Source organism: Glycine soja, chromosome 19 (genome assembly GCF_004193775.1).
Source record: "Glycine soja cultivar W05 chromosome 19, ASM419377v2, whole genome shotgun sequence".
NCBI lineage: Eukaryota > Viridiplantae > Streptophyta > Magnoliopsida > Fabales > Fabaceae > Glycine > Glycine soja.
The window spans coordinates 48,930,963-48,954,791 of record NC_041020.1 but is presented as its reverse complement, the minus strand read 5'-3'; the positions used below and the strand labels follow the sequence as shown (position 1 = coordinate 48,954,791).

The 23,829-nt window shown below is 32.6% G+C and overlaps 3 protein-coding genes and 1 pseudogene across 3 annotated transcripts; 3 read left to right on the top strand and 1 right to left on the bottom strand.

Moving 5' to 3' along the window:
• The first annotated feature begins 176 nt into the window (after positions 1-176).
• LOC114400072 (WD repeat-containing protein 48-like) lies at positions 177-10,098 on the top strand. Its single transcript, XM_028362339.1, has 19 exons — positions 177-319; positions 1,462-1,568; positions 2,253-2,411; positions 2,702-2,767; positions 2,869-2,958; positions 3,118-3,420; positions 3,793-3,890; positions 4,313-4,348; positions 4,432-4,552; positions 4,697-4,933; positions 5,261-5,356; positions 5,453-5,518; positions 5,686-5,724; positions 5,853-5,987; positions 6,725-7,086; positions 7,559-7,652; positions 7,863-8,054; positions 8,882-9,004; positions 9,604-10,098. Exons 2-18 carry the CDS (start codon positions 1,470-1,472, stop codon positions 8,978-8,980), a joined length of 2,292 nt encoding a protein of 763 aa, XP_028218140.1. The 5' UTR covers positions 177-319; positions 1,462-1,469; the 3' UTR covers positions 8,981-9,004; positions 9,604-10,098.
• Positions 10,099-16,918: 6,820 nt separating this feature from the next.
• On the top strand, positions 16,919-17,602 carry LOC114398910 (annotated as a pseudogene).
• A 1,926-nt stretch (positions 17,603-19,528) lies between these two features.
• Positions 19,529-21,187, top strand: LOC114400112 (aldehyde oxidase GLOX-like). Its single transcript, XM_028362394.1, has one exon. It carries the CDS (start codon positions 19,529-19,531, stop codon positions 21,185-21,187), a length of 1,659 nt encoding a protein of 552 aa, XP_028218195.1.
• Positions 21,188-22,996: 1,809 nt separating this feature from the next.
• Positions 22,997-23,594, bottom strand: LOC114398962 (uncharacterized N-acetyltransferase p20-like). Its single transcript, XM_028361052.1, has one exon. It carries the CDS (start codon positions 23,592-23,594, stop codon positions 23,076-23,078), a length of 519 nt encoding a protein of 172 aa, XP_028216853.1. The 3' UTR covers positions 22,997-23,075.
• Between the last annotated feature and the right edge of the window lie 235 nt (positions 23,595-23,829).

The following is a 23,829-nucleotide window of genomic DNA, read 5'->3' as shown; positions in this document are numbered from 1 at the left end:
TTTAAATAAAACATAAGATCAAAATAATTTTTAAAAGATAAATAACTAAAGAAAAAAAAACAAAAGACCAAAATGGTGAATTAGCCTTTGGTGTATCCTTCCTTCAAGTGTAAGGACCATCTTGCCCTCAATAAGAGGCACACAACGGGTCAAAGGATTTACCGGAATAAATCTGGACGCCCATATTTACACACTCACGTTCGCTGTCCTCACCATTCTCTCTCTCTCTCTCTCCCAAACACTTTCTCTCTCTAAAGCTGAAACTTCGCACAGCAACAAGACAAGCACTCAGAGTGCTTCGAATTCGTCACTGATCACGGTTTGTTCCTTCCACTGTTCCATCTTCTCCTTCTCCAACTCGATTTCCTTTTTTCCGATTATTTTCTGCTTCCGATTCTACGAAACAATTTATCGCATCTTATAATTAGTCTGTTTTAGCTCATAGTTCAAAGCCCTTAACCTTATGATCGGCCTAGTTAATTTGTGTGAAGGGTTATGCTTTTGTTTTCTGACTTTTTTATTTTCTCTTTTCCTTCGTTTGCGTAATTTGTGTCGATGATTTGGGACATTCGATATCTTCAGTCTGCTATGAGCCTATGAGTTTAGGTGTGCGTTTGATTATTGATTTTGTAGATTTGGTTTTTTATTTGATTCACATTGAGTCTTTGGTGCATTTGATATGCGATTATGGTTTGACTGGTGATTCAGACTGTATGGAAAGAATGAGTTTGAACTTCGTCTGGATTCTGAGGTTAACATGGAATTGTTGTAAAAGATGATATAGCATGTTTTGGAAACCCGTTGAGAAGTACTAAATCAAAATTACTAGCTTCTTGAAGCCATAATTACTATTAGCTTCTTGAAGCCATAATTACTAGCTTCTTAGTAAATGTGAAAAACCACGTCTGGAGGTCTAGATTTTAGTATCAGCATTTGGGTTATTGAGAAGACTAAGGTCCATCTCATAATGCTACAAGAATTCTTAATGCTAGTTTCTAGGAGCTCCTGGGTTATACGTTTGGGTTAACCAGTTATGCCTAACGCCTAATGCTTTTCTGTATGCGATTTCTGAGGAAGTGTTTGGATGTGTCTGTCTTTAACTGTATATACAAATATTCTTTTGTTAAATAAACGGTCATAATGCATAAACTACTTCATCAGATATTTATTTTAATGCTGTTGGCGCAATGGTAAAGTTGCACCTTGGTGACTGGTTGGTTGGTCATGGTTTCGAATCCGAAAACTTTTTTTTTGCACATGCAAGAGTAAGGCTGTGTACGATAATCCTCTCCCATACATTCGCATAGCGAGGAGCCTTATGGCACTGGGATATGTTAGTTTTTGTTTTTCTTTCCAAATGTTGTTGCTAATGCTGCTAAGTAGAATTGTTGATATGGAATTATTTTCTCAATTTACTCCTGGGGTTCTTGTTTAAGTTATTTGATTTATGAACTAAAACAGTTTCTGCAATGCACCGCGTGGGTAGTGCAAGTAACGGAAACAATTCAACTCGCCCTCGTAAGGAGAAGAGATTAACCTATGTGTTGAATGATTCTGATGACTCAAAGGTGAACTCATTATTTTATTTGTTCCAGGGAAGCAGACAAGTTTCATGTTTGCTTCTAGTAGTTGCATCTTTATCCCTACAAAAAATTTCTTTGACATTGTGGTTCCAAATTTTGAGTTCCCAATTTGATCCCTACAAAACTTTTCTTACGTAGATGAAAATATTATTTAAATTATACAGTGAATTCCCAATTTGGTCCTTGAAAAAAAATTAACTGAATTTTCTCGTCAAAAGATTAGTGACTTCAAATTGTGCTCTAATGAGAATATTTGGTTCTTGACTGACATCAGCTGGGTCCTAGTAAAATGTGTTTGCACGATTTTGATGTTAAAACCTGTTGTTTGAGGATCAAAGGGATGTGATAACCTTTTGAGGACCAAATTGGTGTTCCAAAGATCAAAATGGAGGTTTACCCTAAATTTTAATATTATTTTATCTTTTTACATTGACTTATACCTATCTGGTGGTTTGCATATTTCAGCCTTTTCTTTTTAATATTTACCCAATATTTTACTTTCTTATCAATCAAAGCTTCACTAATTGTTCATACTTAGAATTTTGCTTTGCATGGTGTTATGTCATAGATTTTATTTTCATCACTATTTCTTATTTGGTTGATTTCAATTTTGATGGTTTTCTTAGTTGCACAGTCTAGAATCGCTTGTAAGTTGGTTCTTTTCTGCAGCATTGTGCAGGCATAAATTGTCTGGCTCTACTTATGTCTGCAGCATCTGATGGGTCTGATTATCTGTTCACCGGAAGCCGTGATGGCAGGTTAAAACGATGGGCACTAGGGGTGGATAGAGCAACATGCTTGGCTACCTTTGAATCTCATGTCGATTGGGTAATCTTTATGTTCGTTTTTTCTTTTTATTTTCTTCCCTTCCAATTGTTAGTTTACTTCTAAGTTAGTAACTTCTGGTACCTAGCTATGTTTTTTAAACCATGGTTACTTGATGAAACTTCCTGAACTTATAGTCATTCTTCATCTTTTATGCTTTCCCCAAAAGTCCTAAACCCTGTTTCATTAGCAATAAAGTTATAACTCACAAAACATGACACCTTAACAATCCATAACACATGCACAACAGCATAAGTACAATTGAATATGTAAATGTTATTTCATTCTTTCAGGTTAATGATGCTGTTCTTGTTGGTGATAGTACACTTGTTTCTTGTTCCTCAGATACAACCCTTAAGGTTTGTTGATTGCTAGCTGTTTTTTATTCCAATCAATACTTGTTCTTCTGAAATAATACCAGTACTTACATAATTATTTACACCTTCTTTTTATGTGTCAGACATGGAATGCCCTGTCCTTTGGAACTTGTACTAGGACTCTCCGGCAACACTCTGACTATGTTACTTGCCTTGCAGCAGCTGAAAAAAATGTAATGTACTCCAAACATCTTATGCTTCTTATTAAGTGTATCGAGAAAAAGTTCATTTTATTGTTTCTATATGCTCCACATTGAAACAGATAGCTACTTTGGTTGAATTATCAATTTCAAATCCATTCTTTGATCCTTTAATAGTGTCTTGCTTTTTAGAACAATACTGTTGCCTCTGGTGGCCTTGGTGGGGAGGTTTTTATATGGGATATCGAGGCTGCCCTTGCTCCCTCTAAGTGTAATGATGCTATGGTTGATGAATCTTCAAATGGTATCAATGGTTCTGGCAACTTACTACCATTGACATCCTTGCGTACTATTAACTCAAGCGACAATATGTCCATGCACACCACTCAAACTCAGGGATACGTTCCAATTTCTGCCAAAGGCCATAAAGATTCTGTTTATGCATTGACTATGAATGAAAGTGGAACAATTCTTGTCTCTGGTGGCACAGAAAAGGTACAATGGGCTAGTTTGTTTAAGCTTATTTTTTAAAATAATTGCTTTTCAAAATAAAATAAGCACTTTTATGATTTTCTAGTGTGTTTGTCTAAATTGATTTTACTTAAAATTAGCATTTTTTTGCTTTTTTTAAAGAAGCAAATCCTAGATGCTTCTTAAAAAAGTTCTTATATGTAAAGCGCTTATTTTAAAGTTGTTTTTTTAAAGTTTAAAAAAACTCGCCCAATATGGCATATGCTCTGAATTGTCGAGGCTTCTTTACATTTGAAACAGTATAGATGTTTTTTGCTTGCGATGTAGTAGCTTGAATTTTATGGGATGTTGTCTCTGGCCATGGTTTATTTCTTCAATTTTTTGGGGGTTCACTAGGTTGTGCGTGTCTGGGACGCAAGATCAGGATCAAAGACTCTAAAGCTAAGAGGGCATACAGATAACATCAGGGCTCTGCTTCTGGATTCTAGTGGCAGGTTTGTGGAGTGGATATCTAAGTTTAGTTGCAGTTTTTCAATTTACAATTAAATTTTAAAGTTGGTAACTTGCTTTTCCTCCTATTTATTTATAATTTCTTTATTATCATAAAAATCTCTCTCTCCCTCTGTGTGTGTGTGTGTGTGTGTTTGCATTGATCTTTCCCATTTGACATTTCTATGTTTTCCCCCAACATATAAATAACAAGTTAACTATGCACATGAATAACCTAACATTTTCATTATCTATGTTACGGTGGACTTATTTAATAGTCAATTATACAGTGAATGAAATGCTGTTGGGTTTTCTTTTCATTGTATGCAGCCATGCATCTTTTCATTGGATAAATTTGTTAAGTTCAAATTAATATGTTTTTTTTCCAGCAAGTCAGTTATGATGTTTTTAATGTTCATTGTTGCAGATATTGTTTATCAGGATCTTCAGACTCTATGATAAGGTAATGCACACATATGGAGTTATAAGCATTTCTATTTGTTTTGTTTTTGTGGTTGACTAATAATCTGTCGGTGTTTCCTCTAGGCTTTGGGATATAGGTCAGCAGAGATGTGTGCATTCTTATGCAGTTCATACAGATTCTGTTTGGGCACTTGCCAGCACCCCAACATTTAGTCATGTTTATAGTGGAGGGAGAGACTTTTCAGTGAGTGAAACCTTCTACTGAAATTAACATCAAACTATTTTTTATTATTATTATTACATCTTGAGTTTATGTGAAATCACATCTCCTTTTCCTGTTTAACTTGTGAACCTCGTCTTCTAATGTCATATTCTTTTATGCCTTAAGTTATACTTGACAGATTTGCAAACTAGAGAGAGTAGTTTGCTTTGCACAGGCGAGCACCCTATTCTTCAATTGGCTTTGCATGATGATAGCATATGGGTTGCATCAACAGACTCTTCAGTTCATAGATGGCCAGCTGAAGGATGCGACCCTCAAAAGATTTTCCAGAGAGGCAATTCTTTTTTAGCTGGAAACTTGTCTTTTTCAAGAGCAAGAGTTTCACCAGAAGGATCTACCCCTGTATGTTATATTTAATTCTGAAAAAAAAATCCTACATTACTTTTCTATTATTATATCTTCAAATTTTTATGTTGCTCTTGGTATTTATAATACCAGTTGCATATGCTCATGTATAGATGAAGCATGTTAGTTTACATATCTTTTGACTTTTATTAGTGTTTCCTTTTGGTGAATATGATGTAGTTTGTTTTCTAAACAAGTTTTTGTTGAAAAAAAAAAATAAAATAAAATATATATATATATATATATATATATAGATATTTGGTTCTTTCCCTTCTGCAAAACTAATAATCCTCCTTTTGTTGTCAAAATTACTAATGTTTATAGGTTCCTGTATATAAAGAACCTACCTTAACTATCTTGGGTACACCTGCAATAGTACAACATGAAGTTTTGAGTAATAAGAGGCATGTGCTGACAAAGGTAACCATGGTGTTTTGTAGTGATTTTATTATGCCATGCATATTTGCATAACCTTTTTCTGTTATTTTTGTAACTGATGAATAACTTTTGGTAAAGGATGCATCTGGTTCAGTGAAGCTGTGGGAGATTACCAAAGGCATTGTCGTTGAAGATTACGGAAAGGTGACAACTGGTTGCATTTTCATTTTGTAATTTGTATGACAATCTTGTTTGCTAGTGAAGTAGCATGTCTGTCTGTAATGGATGTTATTTACAAATTTAAACTATAGATGATAGGGGACTCATTTGTGGGTTCATAATAGCTCGTGCTTTACTTGTGGACTGTCTAGGTTTCATTTGAGGAGAAAAAGGAAGAGCTATTTGAGATGGTATGATTACTGATTTAAACCATTGATTTCATTTTAAAATATTTTTTTTTCTAGGCAAGAAAACATGACGATTTCCAGTAGTTTATTTGTTCAAGTTGGCTTTTAATTTTCTTCCAATGCTGCTTTAGGTTAGCATTCCTGCATGGTTCACAGTGGATACCAGGCTTGGAAGCTTGTCAGTCCATTTGGACACTCCCCAATGTTTTTCAGCAGAGATGTATTCAGCTGATCTTAACATTGTAGGCAAGCCTGAAGATGATAAGGTAATGGCTTCATTGTCATGAACAATGTACCTGGCCTTATGTCTTAAATTCCTAATTATATTAATTTTCCTCTTAGTTTTTGGTATGCTGTAACAATTAATTTCAACTTTTATGCAACTATTTACTTGTTAGTTGTTACTATTGGCTTATTGATGTCAAGTATATACAATTGTCAACCAATTCATCTTCATGAGATCCATTTCAGTTAGTGGTACATAACCATCATCCCATCTTTTAGTCCGTCTTCTTGCTCAATCTGAAGGCTATCTTTAAATTCATGGTAGAAAATGGAATAGAGTCAGATGGATTGGAATGGAGTAGAATAAAAATGTTATTCCATTCTTTGGAAATTTCATAATGGAACGGAACAAAGATTTCACTCCATTAGTTGGAACAAAGTTATAACTTTTTAATTCCCACACTATCTTTATTTTAAATATATTATCCTTGTGAGGCTAATGATTAGATTAAAATTTATAAGGATAAAATAGTTGTTTTATAATCAAAAGCTTTGTTCCATCAAGTGCATCCCAAATTTAAGGGTAGAAAATTAGAATAGTGGACATGGAAGTATTTTAAGTTTTTTTTTATGACTGTTGAATGTTGGCTGTGTTCTATTATGCACTTCTATAGTTTCAACTTTCAAGAAATATGTGATCCATGAATACAATGAAATAATGAGAATGTTTTCAGTAGTTTGCTGTCAACAATCTAAATCAGTGCCTGTTATTCTGCAGGTTAATTTGGCTCGAGAAACCCTTAAAGGGCTACTGGCTCATTGGTTGAGAAAACGAAAGCAAAGAATGGGATCCCCAGCTCCAGCTAATGGAGAACTATTATCTGGAAAGGAGACTGCTTCTAGAAGTAGTACCCATTCAAGAATTGAGGTTGATGGTAGTTCTGAGAATGATGCTATGGTTTATCCTCCATTTGAATTCTCAGTTACTTCCCCTCCTTCCATTATTACTGAGGGCACTCATGGAGGTCCATGGAGAAAAAAAATCACTGATTTAGATGGAACCAAGGATGAGAAAGACTTTCCTTGGTGGTGTCTGGACTGCGTCTTGAATAATCGGTTACCTCCCAGAGAAAATACAAAGTAATTTTGCTTTCCTCATTTTTTCCCTCCCTAAATAGTTGCATTAAAACACATGGTTGTAGTTGAAAGGAATAAACCATGCTTGTGACTATTTGTATATTTTGTTAATGTAGCATAATTGCTTAACTCTGATTATTATATCTATTAATCACTCATATGGTTGTACTTGACATGGCTTTTGTAAATGACATCAATTGATAATATGGTTGAGATTCTTAGGAAGTCATAGTAATCTATCTTCGTATTAATTCTGTGGTATTTGTTGCTTGGTATTAGCTATCTACCGAACAGTATCTTTGAACATTTTTTGTACTTCTAATGGTTATTGCCATGAAAATATTGAATTCTTTTTCTTACTTTTGATTGTCAATGGTTATGTCTATGAATTTTGTACTTCTGAGTATGATGGCAATCTCAGACTAGTTACATAATGCTCTCTTTGATATATATTCTTTTGTGATAACAACTGCAGATGCAGTTTTTATTTGCAACCATGTGAAGGATCTTCAGTCCAGATCCTCACACAAGGGAAGCTAAGTGCCCCACGTATATTAAGAATTCACAAAGTAAGTTTTTATATTTATATTAATTGATAATTGCATTAATAATCTTCACATGTGTTGTTAAGCTGGCTTTGGTCATGCTTTCCAACAGTATTACTTGTTTTGAGTTTAGTTTAGTTTAGCTTTTGTGCATGCATGTGTGTGGATTCTGAAAACAGTAGATGATGCATTTTGAATTATCAACTTAACTTTCCTTTATTTTGGTTGGTTTAGGTTGTTAATTATGTAATAGAGAAGATGGTGCTTGACAAACCTTTGGACAGCTTAAGTGCTGAAGGTAGTATTGCCCCTGGTCTTACTGGGTCACAGTCACAGCATCAAGCAGTTGGGGATGGATCTTTTCGATCTGGATTTCAGCCATGGCAAAAGCTTAGACCTTCTATTGAAATATTGTGCTACAACCAGGCAAGCAATATGTTGTCTTGTATGCAATCTTATGACAGTGTATACTGTATGGTTTTCTAGATGCTGAGACTGAGCAAGTTCATGCTTTATTTTTTTGTAGTTAGCTTACCTTTCTATTCCTTTGTATGCCTTCTATAATCTATTTGCTAAGCTGATTGCAATTTTTAGTTTTCCATTATGATGTTTTCTTGAAGTTATTGAAAAAAAAATATCTTGTTAGAATTATGTACTGTGCTTGTTGGTTTTAATTGCATTTACAAAGTTACAACTTTGACTTCTAGAGTCCATGATGCAGGATGAATTGACAAAATATTGGTTTAAGTATTCTTGGTTTGATTATCCCAAAAATCAGTGCAATGTTCCTTATACCTAGGATTTCTTTTAGCAGTGGCATTATCTGTCGAGTTAGATGTTAACTTCACTGGATGTCATAAGATGAACTGATATTGAGATTTGAAAAGACTGTCTTCATACTTAAATTCTTTACCTACTGGTAGGCTATTAATTATAAAATTCAATTTCAGATATTAGACACTGCTAATTGAACCATGACTGTTGTATTTTAAGTCTTAAAATAGATCGTAGTACTTGTATGATCTGTAGTTTCAACTGTTCTTGTGTGTTACCAAGTTTGTTCTCAATGCCATATGTTTTAATCAAGTTTTTGAATTTATTATGCCTTTGATTGGTTTGAGAATGACATCAATTTTTTTAAAGATATTTTTATTGAATGTTGTTTTATTTGATTCACAGTTGATTTTACTTTGTATGATACTGTTTTTCATTGAAGTAATGTGCTTTTAGCCAGCTGTTTGGTTTATTTCCAGGTGCTGTCTCCTGAAATGAGCTTAGCCACAGTTCGAGCTTATGTATGGAAGAAATCAGATGACTTGGTTCTAAATTACAGACTAGTTCAAGGCAGGTGACTACAAATTGCATATGCATCAGAGGTGGGTAATTGAGCCTTGCTTTGCTTTTCTGAGCAAGAATTTGATATTTAAAGCTTTTATGGATTTTTGTTCATGTATTTTTCTTATTTTGTAACTGTAATTTACTGCCAACTGGAAAGGGGAAATAGTTATTTTAGGAATTAGAATAATATTTCTTGTTTAAACTGATGTGAATGTTGATAAAAGTGATCGTAGGTTATTAATAATTTATTCTCTTTCAGATTGGAGGAAAGTGAGCTTTAACCATGTCTGAATAGTCATTATTGGTATCACAAGTAACTTTTGAATGATTTTGATGCATTGCATAACAATTTCTTTTGCTTTCTTACCCTTTACTTCAAGTTTTATCTCTGGAAGAAAAATAATTAGAAGGAAATATATATATATATATATATATATATATATTATCGGTTTCCGTACTGAGTTTACAAACATTACCTAGTGGATAAGATTTTGTTTTTGTTTCCATTCCATTCTGAATTTACTCCCTTTTTTGTCATGCTTCGTTTTTCTTGAGTGTGAAAAAATATATATATTTTATTTATACTGGCTCACCAAGGATTGCAGAGTTTATAATGAATTATGATCAATATTTGCAGGTTTTCTTGTGATTATGTAAAAATACTTCTGAACAACAATTCTTCTTGGGTTGCCTGCATTGATCGGTGGTATTATAGAAAATTTTAAATTCCGAGCCGTCATTTATCACCAAATTTAGTGACATTCTCCAAACCTGCTTGGATAGTTTTTTCTTTAGTGGAGAGCTGTTACTGTAAATTTTGAACTATATCTAGCTGGCGTGCATACTTCTGCTGGACATGGTGGAATCGTCTGCATCTGGCATGATGATGAAGGTTTTTAATTGACTCTGTTGAGAATTAGTGGGAATCATACTGGCACAGTGGGATGTTTTTCAGGAATCAGGTAGTTGATTTAGAGATGACAACGAAAACATTGTAAATTTAAATTGTGCGTTAAATATCTGGGCATAGAAATTATGCTGTCCAGGTGCACATTTACATCATAAAATTTTGTTAGTTGTTAATTGCTAATAATATTATTCTCATTTATTGAAATTAGTCATTTGATATCCAGTCACGTGTATGCATATTTGAGTGTATTCGATATGCAATTCTGAAAATTTGGCAATAAATAGGCATTAGCATTAGTTGAAAGTTGAAACTGTGACTGTATTAATTGTAGATATGGCATCATTTGCTTTGTGGTTTGTGTTTCGAATTTATACCCAAAACGTTAACTGATAATGATACCGTTTTATAGTAGTATGCTTTTATTTTGTTTAATGATGATGTGAGTTTGTACTCATGCAAGAAAAACTCCTCATCTTAACCGTTTAATCTTTTTAAATCTAACGGTTTAGAACAGTTGAGCCCAGCAGGTCACGTGACCGTCTTTCTCCCTTCTCCATTGTTCCTGGTTCGTGTACACCCACCCTTTCCAGAAAGCAAAACATAGGGTTTCCTTTCCTTTTGTGCTTTACACTATACCAGTTTCCTATTTGTTCATCTCACATTCCCAACAATGTTAAAGGATGCCCATAATTCTCTGATAATTAAGCATGGCCCTCTCTAATGTTTACAGTACGGAGGTGCCAACCTGAGTTGGTGGCTCCTGCTACACCCACTCCCCACCAACTTAAACCATTATCCGACATAGATGATCAAGAAGGTCTTCGTTTCCACATTCCAACGATACAAGTTTATCGTAACCAACCTTCACTGGCAGAGAAAGACCCAGTTCAAGTCATTCGGAAAGCACTGCGGGTAGGCTTAGGGAGGGGCCTGACCGCAAATTAATGGTGGATTGTACTGGGGAGGGCGTCATGTTCATTGAGGCTGATGCAGACGTAACACTTTATCAGTTTGGTGGTGAAGCTCTCCAACCTCCATTCCCATGCTTCCAAGAACTTCTATATAATGTTCCAGAGACTGAAGAAATTACTAACACTCCCCTTCTACTCATACAGGTCCAATACACATTATTATTCACAATTCACTAATATATTTTTGCATTAAGTTTCAACGTCACTTGTTTGCTATTTACACTCTTATCTTTTTCTATCATAATTACTTGATGTTGGATATATAATTGTATAACAGGTTACTCGACTCAAGTGTGGTGGTTTTATCCTGGCCCTCATGCAGCTGGTCTTGTGCGATTCTTGAACGTTAGGGCTGAAATGGAAAGAGATCCACCACGCGTCACATGCAAATAGCATCACCTTCACCGTTGCGCCACGTTTGATCTCATCACAGCATTCTTATGGCGCTGCCACATAAAAGCATTATATTGAAGATAGATGCAGATGAGGATGTTCGCACGTGCTAAGTTCAATCCTCGGTTACCCTGCGGCAGTTACCACTGCAGGGAAGCTTCGTGGGAATCCATTGGAGGAGTTAATCAACCAAGTGAAAGGTGAGTACATGCACTCTCTGGCAGATCAATTGGCTATTAAGGGACGATACATACCAATAATGGTGAGGTCTCTTACTGTATCAGATTTGAGAAAATTTGATCCCGCTCAAGTAGACATGGCAATGGGGCGGGTCGAGTACGGATATTGTCTCCCAATCCCTTACCCCGACTCCTCGACATATTCCCATACCCGTACCCGACACCCGACGGGTTTGAATTTATTGTCCCATCCCCGTACCCGTCGGGTATCGGGTATCCCTAACCCCGTTCCACACACCATTTAGAAAAATATTTTTTTTTTGTAAAAAAATATTAAAAATTTGATTTTAAAAAAAAATAAATTGATTGTTAAACATTTATTTTTAACTACTTATATATCAATAAATTTATTATAACACGTGTGTCTACATAAATAGTTAAAAAAATAATATTAAATTATGTAAAAGTTTTAAAATAAAATTAACTAGTAATAAAAATTATATGCCTTTTAATTAAATTATGCAAAAATTCTAAAGATTTTAAGTGGCGGGGCGGGTTCGGGGTCGGGGTCGGGACGGGTCTAGTAATCTCATACCCGTACCCATACCCGACTTTTGGTTATCGGGGAAAATCCGAACCCGTACCCATACCCGGTCAACTCGGGTATTACCCGTCAAAGTCGGGACGGATTCAGACGGGTACCCACGGATACGGGTTTTCTTGCCATGTCTACGCTCAAGGAGGGCTTGGGCCCTTTCCAGGAGTAACGTTTCTAACTCCATTTAAGAATGCAAAAGGAGAAGAAGGTTTAGTATTTCCGATTTGGTTTCATTTGTAGCTCGTTATGAAACTCTTCCTTATTGTTGGAAATAATTAAGAAATTAGTGTAGTAACCCATGCAACATACGTGACACTGATCAATCATCGATTGTATTTTTCATTTTACAAGTTAATGTGTCCATTTTAGGGAAAGATAGAAATAATTGGAAATATAATTAAAAAATGGATATTTAAACCTAAATGGCAAAAGATAATATTAGGAATCAATAACTGACATTATGACAAGGAAAAAATTAATATTTTAAAATCAATTAGTTTAAAAAAATTGATTCAAAATCAATTCAAATCTGGTTCGAAAACTGAACTAGTTTCAGATCAGTTTTGAATCTATTTTAAGAATCGAATTAATTTACAAACTGTTTTTTTTTCCTTTAAAAAAATAATTTCAGTTTTTGCTAAAAAATTATTCAGTTACTAAGTGAATCGAATTGGTTTTAAAAACAATTTTAGTTTTAGCAAAAAAATCGATTTAATTTTATTTAACCGAACATGTTTGATTCAGAAACCAGTTCATCTCGATGCAATTCGGAAACGGTTCGAACATGTTTTTTATATTCCCACCCTTACACTGTGTTAACGAATTACCGTAATAATTTTGAAAATAAACTGAGTAAAAAGGCATTCATCAACCGCACAAAACACTAAGAAAATCTAATCTAACAATGTGTGTAAATTATTGTAAATTTCCTTTATACTTGTCTTTGATTTTTATACATTTAAAGAAGAAAAACACAAACACACTATTCACCAATCCCACATTGAATAAACACTTTTTTTTTTTAGTTTCTTGCAACAAAAAAGAATTTTGTTAACTAATATCCTTAGAAAATTGGTTAAGAAACTAAAAAAAATATTTATTATAAAAATCATAGAATAACATAAAAAAAAGTTATTTAAGGTGTAATTTTAGGCATCTTAATAATTTTTTTTAGTTTTTAAATCAATATCTTAAGGGTATTAATTAGCATTTATCTAAAAAATAAGGTCTTGCTAAACGGTATCTTAAGACATTGATTAGAGAACTAAAATAAATATTTATTGAGAAGATTATAGGAAAACGTAAAAAAATATTATAAACAGTATAATTTTATGCATCTCAATAAAAATATTTGTTTCTTTTAATTTCTTAAACGATGAGCATTTGTAAAAAAAAAAAATGTCAAGCTCGTTAATTAATAGATGATGTTACGAATTGCGCCCTCCATCAACCAAGATGTTCTAAGATACGGACCGGGTAATTATTAATTACACCCTCTTTAATTACAAAGTATACTCCGATCCCTTTAGTAGTTTTTTTAAATGATCCCTTTTCCTGAAATTTGCTATCTTCACTGCAAAAAATAAACGGCAACGTAAATGGAGGTTAGAGTTGGTAGGGAACAAACTCATATCTCACAAAGATTTGAATTTAATTGTCATTGTCAATTTGAGAATTTGATTGATGAAAAATTTATAAGTACTTCTGTAAACATTACTTTAGACATGTCTTATCTCAAATGAGTCATTGAAACAACACCTAAACTTTTATCTAAAAAAAAAATTGCTTATTATTAAAAAAATATAATTTTAATGTGTCAAATGTGATTTTGGATTACTTTAAATTGAAAAGAGTTATTTATTTGTAAAAGCAATTATTCCTTGTGGGTTGTTTAGTAGTGTTAAATATAAGAGAGAAAATGTGCAAGGTTGAAGAGAGAGAATGTTTGTCAGTTAAACAATTTTATTTTTTTTGGATAGACTGGGCTAAGCATTTGCTAATAGGAATTTCCATTGGACGAAAAAGGATAAAATTTAGATACAATTTTATTGGTATTGTTAGTATTGTTCTCCAATTATAATTAAAATTTTACCTCAACAATTTACATTGACATTTAATGAAGTTGTTCATTATGCAAATTTTGTTGACATTTAATGAAGTTGTTCATTATGCAAATTATTGAGGTAGAACTCCAATTCTAACTATAAAATAACACTAACATTACCCGTGAAATTGTATCCAAGTTTTCTTGAAAGAAAAATTGAGTTGTTTAAAATTGAAGTAACATAATGAGATTTCTATTTTTATTAAAATAATTTTAAATTTAAACCCATATTTTTATATTTTTTAAAAATAATTATTTACATTTTATGGAGGAATTATTTATATATAAGTTAATAAAATTAATGAAACATAACTTGTTTAAATAATTAAATTAATAATATTATTTTTAAACAATATTTATTGATGGCGTGTTTGGTTTCATCGGTAGCTCATTATGAAACTTTTCATTCGGTAGAAAAGAATAAAATAAGTAAGAAATATGAAGTGAAATGTTGTAATTGAGTAAAATGCGTGAATTATTGTAAATTTTTTATACTTTTCTCTTATTCATACAAATAAAAATAAAAGTCTTTGATTTTTTTTTTCATCATATTTGTTAGTTTTTTCAAAATGTTAGTTGGATGACACGTTTGGTTTAGACTAGAATATACATTATAATTTTGTATATATTTTGATTATATTTAGTTTGGTATTTTTATTTTGAGACATATTATCTTTTAAAAAGTTTAATTTAGACTTTTATATTTTTATATTAAGAACAAATTACATAAACATTTTTTGAAGTTTGGTGTAATTACACAAGTAACTTATGCTTTTTAACTATTATTTTCGTCTCCCTTATAGAGGTGTTAGTGTAAGGTTTAAGAAGGTATTAGTATAATGTTTTCAAACTTAAAGGGGAGTTAATGTAGGGGAAATAAAAAAAAAGTTGAGTTATGTTTTTCAATTTTGGTCCTTGAATGTTATTTTGTTCATTTTCAGTCACAGTAAATTTATTTTTATTTTTTAAAAATTTTGCTTCCTGTAATTGTAAATTTACGGGGATTAAAAATGAAAAAATAAAATATTAAAAGAGTTGAAATAAAAAAAAAAACTTACATGAATCAATATTGAAAAAATGAAATTTTATAGGAACTAAAAATAAAAAAAAAACTTACAAAGATCAAATTTGAAAAAAATGTAAACTTAGATAGACTAAAAATATATTTAATTCACATAAAAATAATGAATGCAACCAAGGCATTATGCATCACTCTTAGGAAGTAGATAATATAATAAAATTAATTAAAATATAACACTATTAAAAAATATTTTTTAAAAATAATTATAAATTTAATTATTTTTTGTATTTTAAATAAATATTATCTACATTTTGTGGAGAAATTATTTATATTTAAATTAAATTAATAATATTTTAAAATGTCTATATAAATTATATCATCCATCTATAATATTTGAGATTTTAATAATGATACAATATTGCTGTAAAAAAATAATATAGTAATATTTTACATTAAAATTATTTATTTTTTCTAATTATATTTTGGATAATTCTTTAAGACATAAACATGTAATTTTAAAGCATGCATAATAATACAATAGTATATCCTTTTAATTATATACTAGGGGAAAACAGATATTCTTGCCGAATTACTTTTTCATGTTTTTTATTTTATTATATCTTCTGACATTTTTTAGATTTTTTCATTTGGTATATGGGGTAAGACTCCATCTCTTAAGTTATGATGTCATAAATTAATAAATTGTCAAATCATCAACTAATGTCAAACTAACAAAATATCACCTCATCATTTAAAGGATTTAGACTAATAGTAAGTGTGAAATGTAAAAATTTAAAAATATCAGATAATAAAAAAAAATTAATAAGTAACAATATAAAAAAGTGATATATTACAAGGATGAAAAATATATTTAAGTCATTTATTAAAAATACAAAGATAAATTTATAGGTTCTATAACCTTTTTATATAAATACAGTATAAGAAAGTTTTTTTTTTAATTAACATACATCAACCCTCTTTAGTTAAAGTACGTTAGTAAATTCCAGTGAGTGTACTTTGAAAAACATAATATTTAATTATAATTTGTTAATGTATTTCAACTAAAAATAAGTGGATGTACGTTAGTAAAATTTCACAATTAAATGTATATGTACTAATTATTTTTTTAGTTGAAACATATTAGCAAGTTATATGCCAACATATTTTAAGATTATAATTTACTAACATATTTTATCTAAAAAAAAGGAATTTTACATGTACAATAAAATATATAAACAAAAGAGAGAAAGACAAAAAAGAAGATAAATTTAAATTTGAAATGTAATAAATAATATAGTAGAGGAGAGAGATAAATACAAAATATAATATTGTTTAAATGGTTGTAGAAATTGTTATATATGTATAATTCTAAAAAAGAAATAGACGCGTAGTTAACAAATCCCATAAAAAAGGGTGTGTAAATTTAATTAAAATTCGCTTTAATAAATTAAAATAAAATTGTGAGATTAATGGGAATGTATTATTAACTAATTAAAAATCATATGTATCTGTAAATTATGGATTATATTATATATATATATATATATATTATTTTCTTTAAGTTGATTAAACATGTTTATAAATGTTTAAAAGAAATAAAAATATTTTTTATTTTATTCTTTTATACTTAATATCATAAGTGAGTTTTTTATGAGTTTAATTCAATATTATAAAATTAATTTGTAAGATGAGAATTATTCTTTATTTATATAGTTTATCTCGACATTATGTTTATTAGAGGAAATAGTTAGTAACTTGGCCGGAGTTGTATCGAAAATGGAGAGTAGCTTGCTCTTTATATTTTGCACTGTTCATCTACCACCCGAGAAGGTAGTATTTTTCAAACTACACTAACCTACGAATGCTAATGATAGGTAACGCGGGTCAAGTGTGGCTGTTTCATTTTCAGCATGAGCGACGGATTCATGAAAGCCTTTGGCCGAAATCGCCCGTGGCCCAAAGGAACCTTCCCTCACTCCATTGTAGTGTAGGGAGCTCTTGAAGGCAACCACCTCGAATTTCACGCACCCATCACGAATACGAAGTGGAAAACAAAGCCAAAGACACAATGATCCCATTAAACGACTGCAACGTTGTTTCTTCTTCGGACCTAGCGAGGTAGCTTCTCTCCGTAGTTTGGTTCCCAAACATCTTGGTAGATGCACCACTTTTGAGGTCATCATCGCATGCACGTGGAGATGCCGCATAAGAGCATTGCAACTTGACCCTGATGATGGTGTTCGCTTCATTTACACCGTTAACTTTACTACCAAGGTGAACCCTCCGTTGCCTAAGGGTTATTACGGTAATGAATTTGTGCTCTCAGCCGCAGTAAAAACATCACGAAGGTTACGTGAGAATCCATTAGGGTATGCTTTGGAATTGGCAAAAAATGTAAAATCCAACGTGGATGAGGAGTATGTGCTTTTGGATTGCGTGGCTAACTGTATTCGGTTCTAGTGTGGGACGTTGAGTATGTGGTCGGAATTATGTAATTCCAAATCATGTGTGATTCTGAACGAGCCGATTATTCGTTGCATTCAGATTGTATTCGTAATGAGATAGTGGCGAGACATCTTTTCATGTCTACCATTCCATGCTACAGCCAATTATTACGTACCCTACAAGAAAAACAATTACCTATTTCACATTTAAGTATTTTTCCATAAAAATTGAATTTTGTTTTTTTAAAACCAGTCCTCTTATGTGGGATGCATAGACTTTTTAAGTGAGTGTAGTTTACAAATTACAATAATTAATAATATTAGAATTTCTATATAAAAGGAACAAATGGCATGATTGTTGAAAAATAAAAACAAATTATACAAAAAAATTGAATTTTTTATTTATCGTTCTATAATTTTTAATCCATAAATGTATATGGTTCCCTTTTCTAATTAAATATTGCATGCATTTAGTCCTAGAGTTGAGTCTAACATCACAATAACTAAATTAAAGTTTGAACCTACAACCCCTTACCTAACACACTACACTAATGGTGTGATTTTTTTAATTAATGTTTTGTTTGGTAAGCAAGTTAAGTTGATTCCGTGTAAAGGAAAGGAGGAGCGTGACGGTGGAAGAGCCACAGTTTCATTTGTTTGATAAGACAAAAATGACGTGAAAATTTTCAAAAAATGATGTAACTCCCACATTAAAAAAAATTCACTCCATTAATTATTTCCATGCATAAGAATACTAATATAAAAGATTGAAAAATCATTTCAAACTTTTTTTCTATTATAATTTTTAGATTATTTTTCTATTGTAATTTTTGTATTATTATATAATGATTTTTTAACTTTCCATTTTTCAGAATTTTCAATTTATAGAAATAAAGATTGAGAAGAAAAATGAAGAAAATGTAAACTATTGGCAACCGCGTTACATTTTTGCCCTAAGTCCCCTCCTTTTTGTGAAGAAAATAATTGATTACATTAGTAACATAATCATTTTTTTAATTAACAACAACATATATTTAAAATGAAAGCGCCAACCATAGCAAAGGATAAAAGTCTATTTTATTTAATATATATGTTTTTTTAAGTACTAAAATTTTTTAATTCAAATATTTGTTTTCTATTCTATTTCATTTCTCTTCAACTAGATATAACCTCTATTTTAACCTTATTTCTCACTTTTTCCCCCTTCTTTTCACATATTCACTTTCATGTTCTCTCCTTTTTTTCTTCACAACAGAACACATTGTAATTTAGTTTATAGTATAAAAAAATATGATATGCTACCGACTAATTACATATTTAGTCCCTCAAATATCACTATATATTGTGTGCTTTTGGTCATCGTAGTATTACATGACTTTTTTTTTTCTTTAGATGCTGGACTGAATTATAAAGATATCAGTATTGATGTAATAAATTTTGTATTTCACTAAAAAAAAATTAAACTAAAATATGTTGGAGTAGACAAGATCATTTCAGAACAATTTTATGCAAATTTGGAATAGAAAGCACAAATTGATTATAAGTAATGATATATAAACATCCATTTATTTTAAACATCTCACCAATATATATTTATCAATTTTTTTTTCTATTTCTCTCTTTCTATTACATCTTATATTTTATAATACCTATATTTTTCTTTCTCTTCCTAGGTGTTCCATAACATAATTGGTGTCATGAAACATTTTTCAATTGATGATTTTGAGGGGCAAGGAACGTAAGTTTAATCTGCAAACTTTGCAAACTTTATCCAATATGTCCTTATCATATCAACGCATGCTTTTACTCTGTGCAAATATATATAAATTAAATTCCATTTCCTAGTTTTTAAATCAATCCCCAACCCCACCAACTCTTCACCAATAAACTCGACCACACTCTCCCAATACTTCTCCTTCTCTCTGCTAATTAATTACCCACTATGAGCACCATCACGATCATGATCCTAATACCCTTTATACTAGCTTCATTGTTTCCCTATTTTGAAGCTCAGACTCTTTCATCAACCTTCGCGAACCAAGGCCAATGGAATCTCGTGCAACCAAGCGTTGGCATATCAGCAATGCACATGCAACTTCTCCACAACGACAAGATCATCATGTTCGACCGAACCGATTTTGGCCACTCGTACCTCCCTCTTTCCAATGGCCGTTGCCGCATGGACCCCAACGACATTGCCCTAAAAGTTGATTGTTCCGCTCACTCCGTACTATACGATGTACCCACAAACACTCTTCGACCCTTAATGATTCAAACTGACACCTGGTGTTCCTCGGGCTCGGTTCTCCCCAACGGCACATTGATCCAAACCGGTGGCTACAACGACGGTGAACGTAGCATTCGCATGTTCACCCCATGCTTCGATGAAACATGCGATTGGGTCGAATTCCCAGGTTTGTTGTCACAAAGACGATGGTATGCAACGAACCAAATACTCCCAGATGCTCGTGTAATTGTTGTTGGAGGTAGAAGACAATTCAACTATGAATTCTTACCTAAAACACCTAGCCCTAACAGTTCTCCCTCGTCTATTCCACTTAACTTTCTCCAACAAACCAGCGATAGAAGTGAAAATAATTTATACCCTTTCGTGCACCTTTTACCCGATGGAAACCTATTCATCTTCGCCAACACAAAATCCGTGTTATTCGACTACAAACAAAACAGTGTGATCAAAGAGTTTCCTCCAATCCCAGGTGGTGATCCTCGTAACTACCCTAGCTCGGGTTCTTCCGTTCTTCTCCCACTAGACGAAAACTTAGCTTCCCTCGAAGCTGAAGTTGTGGTGTGCGGCGGAGCGCCACGTGGCTCGTTTGAGAGTGCCGCACGTGGGAACTTCGTGCAAGCCCTTGGCACGTGCGGGAGGATCAAAGTCACTGACCCTAACCCTAATTGGGTTATGGAGAACATGCCAATGCCAAGAGCTATGGGAGACATGCTTCTTCTCCCTAATGGAGATGTCGTTATAACTAACGGCGTAGGGGCCGGGACCGCCGGGTGGGAACATGGCCATGACCCGGTCTTGACGCCTGTGTTATTCCGGCCATCGGAGACGGTGAATCGGTTTAGTGTGATGGCACCAGCGTCAAGACCTAGGTTATATCACTCTTCAGCGGTGTTATTGAGAGATGGAAGAGTTTTAGTTGGTGGTAGCAACCCACATGTCTTTTACAATTTCACCGGGGTTGAGTACCCCACTGATCTTAGCTTGGAAGCGTTTTCTCCGCCGTATTTGGCGCTGGATTTCGATCCGGTGCGGCCAACGATTAGGTATATTACGAACAACAATGTGTTGGGGTATAGGGTCTTTTGTTACGTCACATTCACGGTGCCTAATTTTGCTTCGGCTAGTGAGGTTTCGGTTAAGATCGTGGCACCGTCGTTTACTACGCACTCTTTTGGACAGAATCAGAGGATGGTGGTGTTGAAGTTGAGTGGGGTGACGTATCTGGCCGGCGAGGCTTATTATGCCACCGTGGTAGGGCCTTCCACGGCGGAGATTGCGCCGCCGGGGTATTACCTTTTGTTTGTGGTTCATAAGGGTGTGCCAAGTTCGGGTTCGTGGGTGCAAGTGATGTAATATGTAAAGTAGAATATGGGTAGTTGCACATTTGGCTAAATGCTTGTTAATAACATATAGATGTAAGAGAGGAATTTGTTAGAGCAGGTAAATCATGTTCAATTAATGTCAATGTAAACCAAGAAAGAAATCATGATTTGTGTGTACTTCGACCAATATGTTCTGTCCTAATTTGGGGTCAGATTTAGGTTGTTTTAGAGATTAACTTTTAGTAATTACTATTATTTTTTAATTTGTTAAATTTTTAAAATGAAAAAAAAATGATATATTAATATAAATTTAATGTCTTAATCTTTTTATTTCTATAAATATTATATAACCCTCCTTATCTTAAAGAAAAAATATATTTTCCTTCATTTCCTCTAAAATCTCACCTAAACATATCCTTACTAAATATTAAATTAATTATCAATGTCAAATAAAAGAAATGCACTACTCTATTTATTTTGGATGTTTTACCTGGCATAACTTACTTTCAAAAACTTAACTAGTATAATTGTTTAAATATAAGTGAAGTCGTACTTATGGTGTACAAGTTATTAGTTAAAATAAAATTTTAATTCAAAGTGATATATACATCTAATGAAGTAAACAAAACATCTAATGTTCGACACTTTGAGTTACATAAATGGTTGCAGTAAAAAAAAAAAGAGTTACATAAATGGTAAATTGGACTTATATATTTTATTAAAAAATTATAATTTTTTTGAAAATTATAATATTAAGCATTAAAAAGTATACAAAATTAAAATAAAATAATACTATAACGTAAATTTAAAATGATAAACTGGAGAGGATATATACATACTCCATTTATTGGGAGCAGTTTGACATTAAAGGTTTTACTATCATCACAATTTTTTAAGGAGAATTCAAAACTTTCTGGTTTTCATCTTTTATCAATTGTAGGGGGGAGATCTTTTGTCTGTTCAATTTGTAGTTTATCATTGACATATAAGGGGGGAGGCATCGTTATTATATATACCTGGTTGTAATTGGTTTAATACAATATGCAGTTTGGATTGTTACGTTTTACAGCAGTTTTAACTTTTAACATTTTACTAACCTGAATCAACTATCTGATCTGAACCAGCTTTGGGTTCTATCTAGGGAGAACTAATTTAATAGTCAAAATACCCTTATATCAATATTTGACCTTTCTTTTCCACCAAATCAAATTTGTTAGCTTTTCTAGTGCTTGTGATTGCACATCGATCTATCAATAAGAAAGTGAATAATGTTGGTGTCTGTCACAGGAATGAACTTGCCTCGAACTCCTTGGCTTGCTCCCGCATCTTTTGGGCAAGTGAATAATGTTGGCGGTCTACACATGCCTCATGCCTCTTTCTTTCTATCCCGAGTGTGCAAATAGATCCAACGTTACACCAAAATGCTATTAATGGGAGTTTGGGATAACGGTGCCAAGAAGAAATTAATATAGTCATATTTTTAAACAAATAATATTTTTTATACAATCATGATAAACACTTTTTAGTTTCTGTTTGCAACCTTTTCAGAAACAGAAATGTAGCATTTAATTTTCGGATGCTGCTAAGATAAATTAATGCAAAAAGATTACAAACCAAGACTGACTATACAACTCATATTAATAGCAAGTCACAACTCGGATAACAAAATAACCTACCCAATTAAATCCCACTCCATATTTTAACAAGTTACTAACTAATTCCTTAATGATAGCGATTAAGATTAAGGAACTAAAAATAAAAATTAATTATTATAAAAGTCATAAAAAATACAAAATTAATAATAAAAAACACGCAATTTTACATATTTCAACAAAATATTTTTATATTAAACACCTTAGCTACGAGTAATACCATAAAGATACTTATTAATATTTATCTTTTAACAATATCAATTATGTTTACAATGAAGAAGAATGGGTATCCTGTAACACAAGACTAAAAATAGCGACATCCTTAATCATTCCCTTGACATACGCATACCTTTTGAGTATGGCCTCCCTAAGAAACCCTGCTTTTTCCAACACCCTTTGGGACGCTTTGTTCTCTACAGCAACAAAAGCTTGTAACCTCACCAAGCCAGGGAGATCCTTGAAGACTTGTGACGCAGCAATCTTCGTTGCTTCGGTGGCAATCCCTTGGCCCCAGTAATCGGTAGCTATGTAACAGCCAATCTCAGCCCTACACCTGTCATCACCCGATCCAGGAGACACCGACACATATCCAATGGTTACATCGTCAACGCATATGGCGCGAGTCCATGGATGTTGATGATCTCGAATGAAAGTCAACGCTTGCTCCCTCGAAACAAAAGTGTTCCATCGGGTGTAGCGAGTCACTCTATCATCACCAGCTACGACCATGAAATCATCTACGTCGCTCAGCTTCAAAGGCCGCAAGGTGATTCGCGACAAGTTCATTGCCTTACCCCAAATGCAAATAGCCAACGTTTGTGTGGTATATATAAGATTAAAATTTAACTTCATGCTGTTTCTGATCACGATCATATAGTACACTCTATCAAAAAATATCTATATGTTAAATAAAAAAATGATAATTTATATTAAATATTAGGCAAATCAATTTTTTTATTTAACCTATAGATATTTTTTGAGAAAAAAAGACATTTACAGTGTAACATTACACTCAATCATA

What these genes read in the sequence shown, in the direction of transcription:
- LOC114398962 (XM_028361052.1), bottom strand. Translation starts at nt 23,594, where the DNA reads ATGAACTTGTCGCGAATCACCTTGCGGCCTTTGAAGCTGAGCGACGTA.
- LOC114400112 (XM_028362394.1), top strand. Translation starts at nt 19,529, where the DNA reads ATGAGCACCATCACGATCATGATCCTAATACCCTTTATACTAGCTTCA.
- LOC114400072 (XM_028362339.1), top strand. Translation starts at nt 1,470, where the DNA reads ATGCACCGCGTGGGTAGTGCAAGTAACGGAAACAATTCAACTCGCCCT. An exon ending in TCGTTGAAGATTACGGAAAG is followed by an intron (nt 5,519 to 5,685) that starts GTGACAACTGGT and finishes TGGACTGTCTAG; the next exon opens with GTTTCATTTGAGGAGAAAAA. An exon ending in GTATATTAAGAATTCACAAA is followed by an intron (nt 7,653 to 7,862) that starts GTAAGTTTTTAT and finishes TGGTTGGTTTAG; the next exon opens with GTTGTTAATTATGTAATAGA.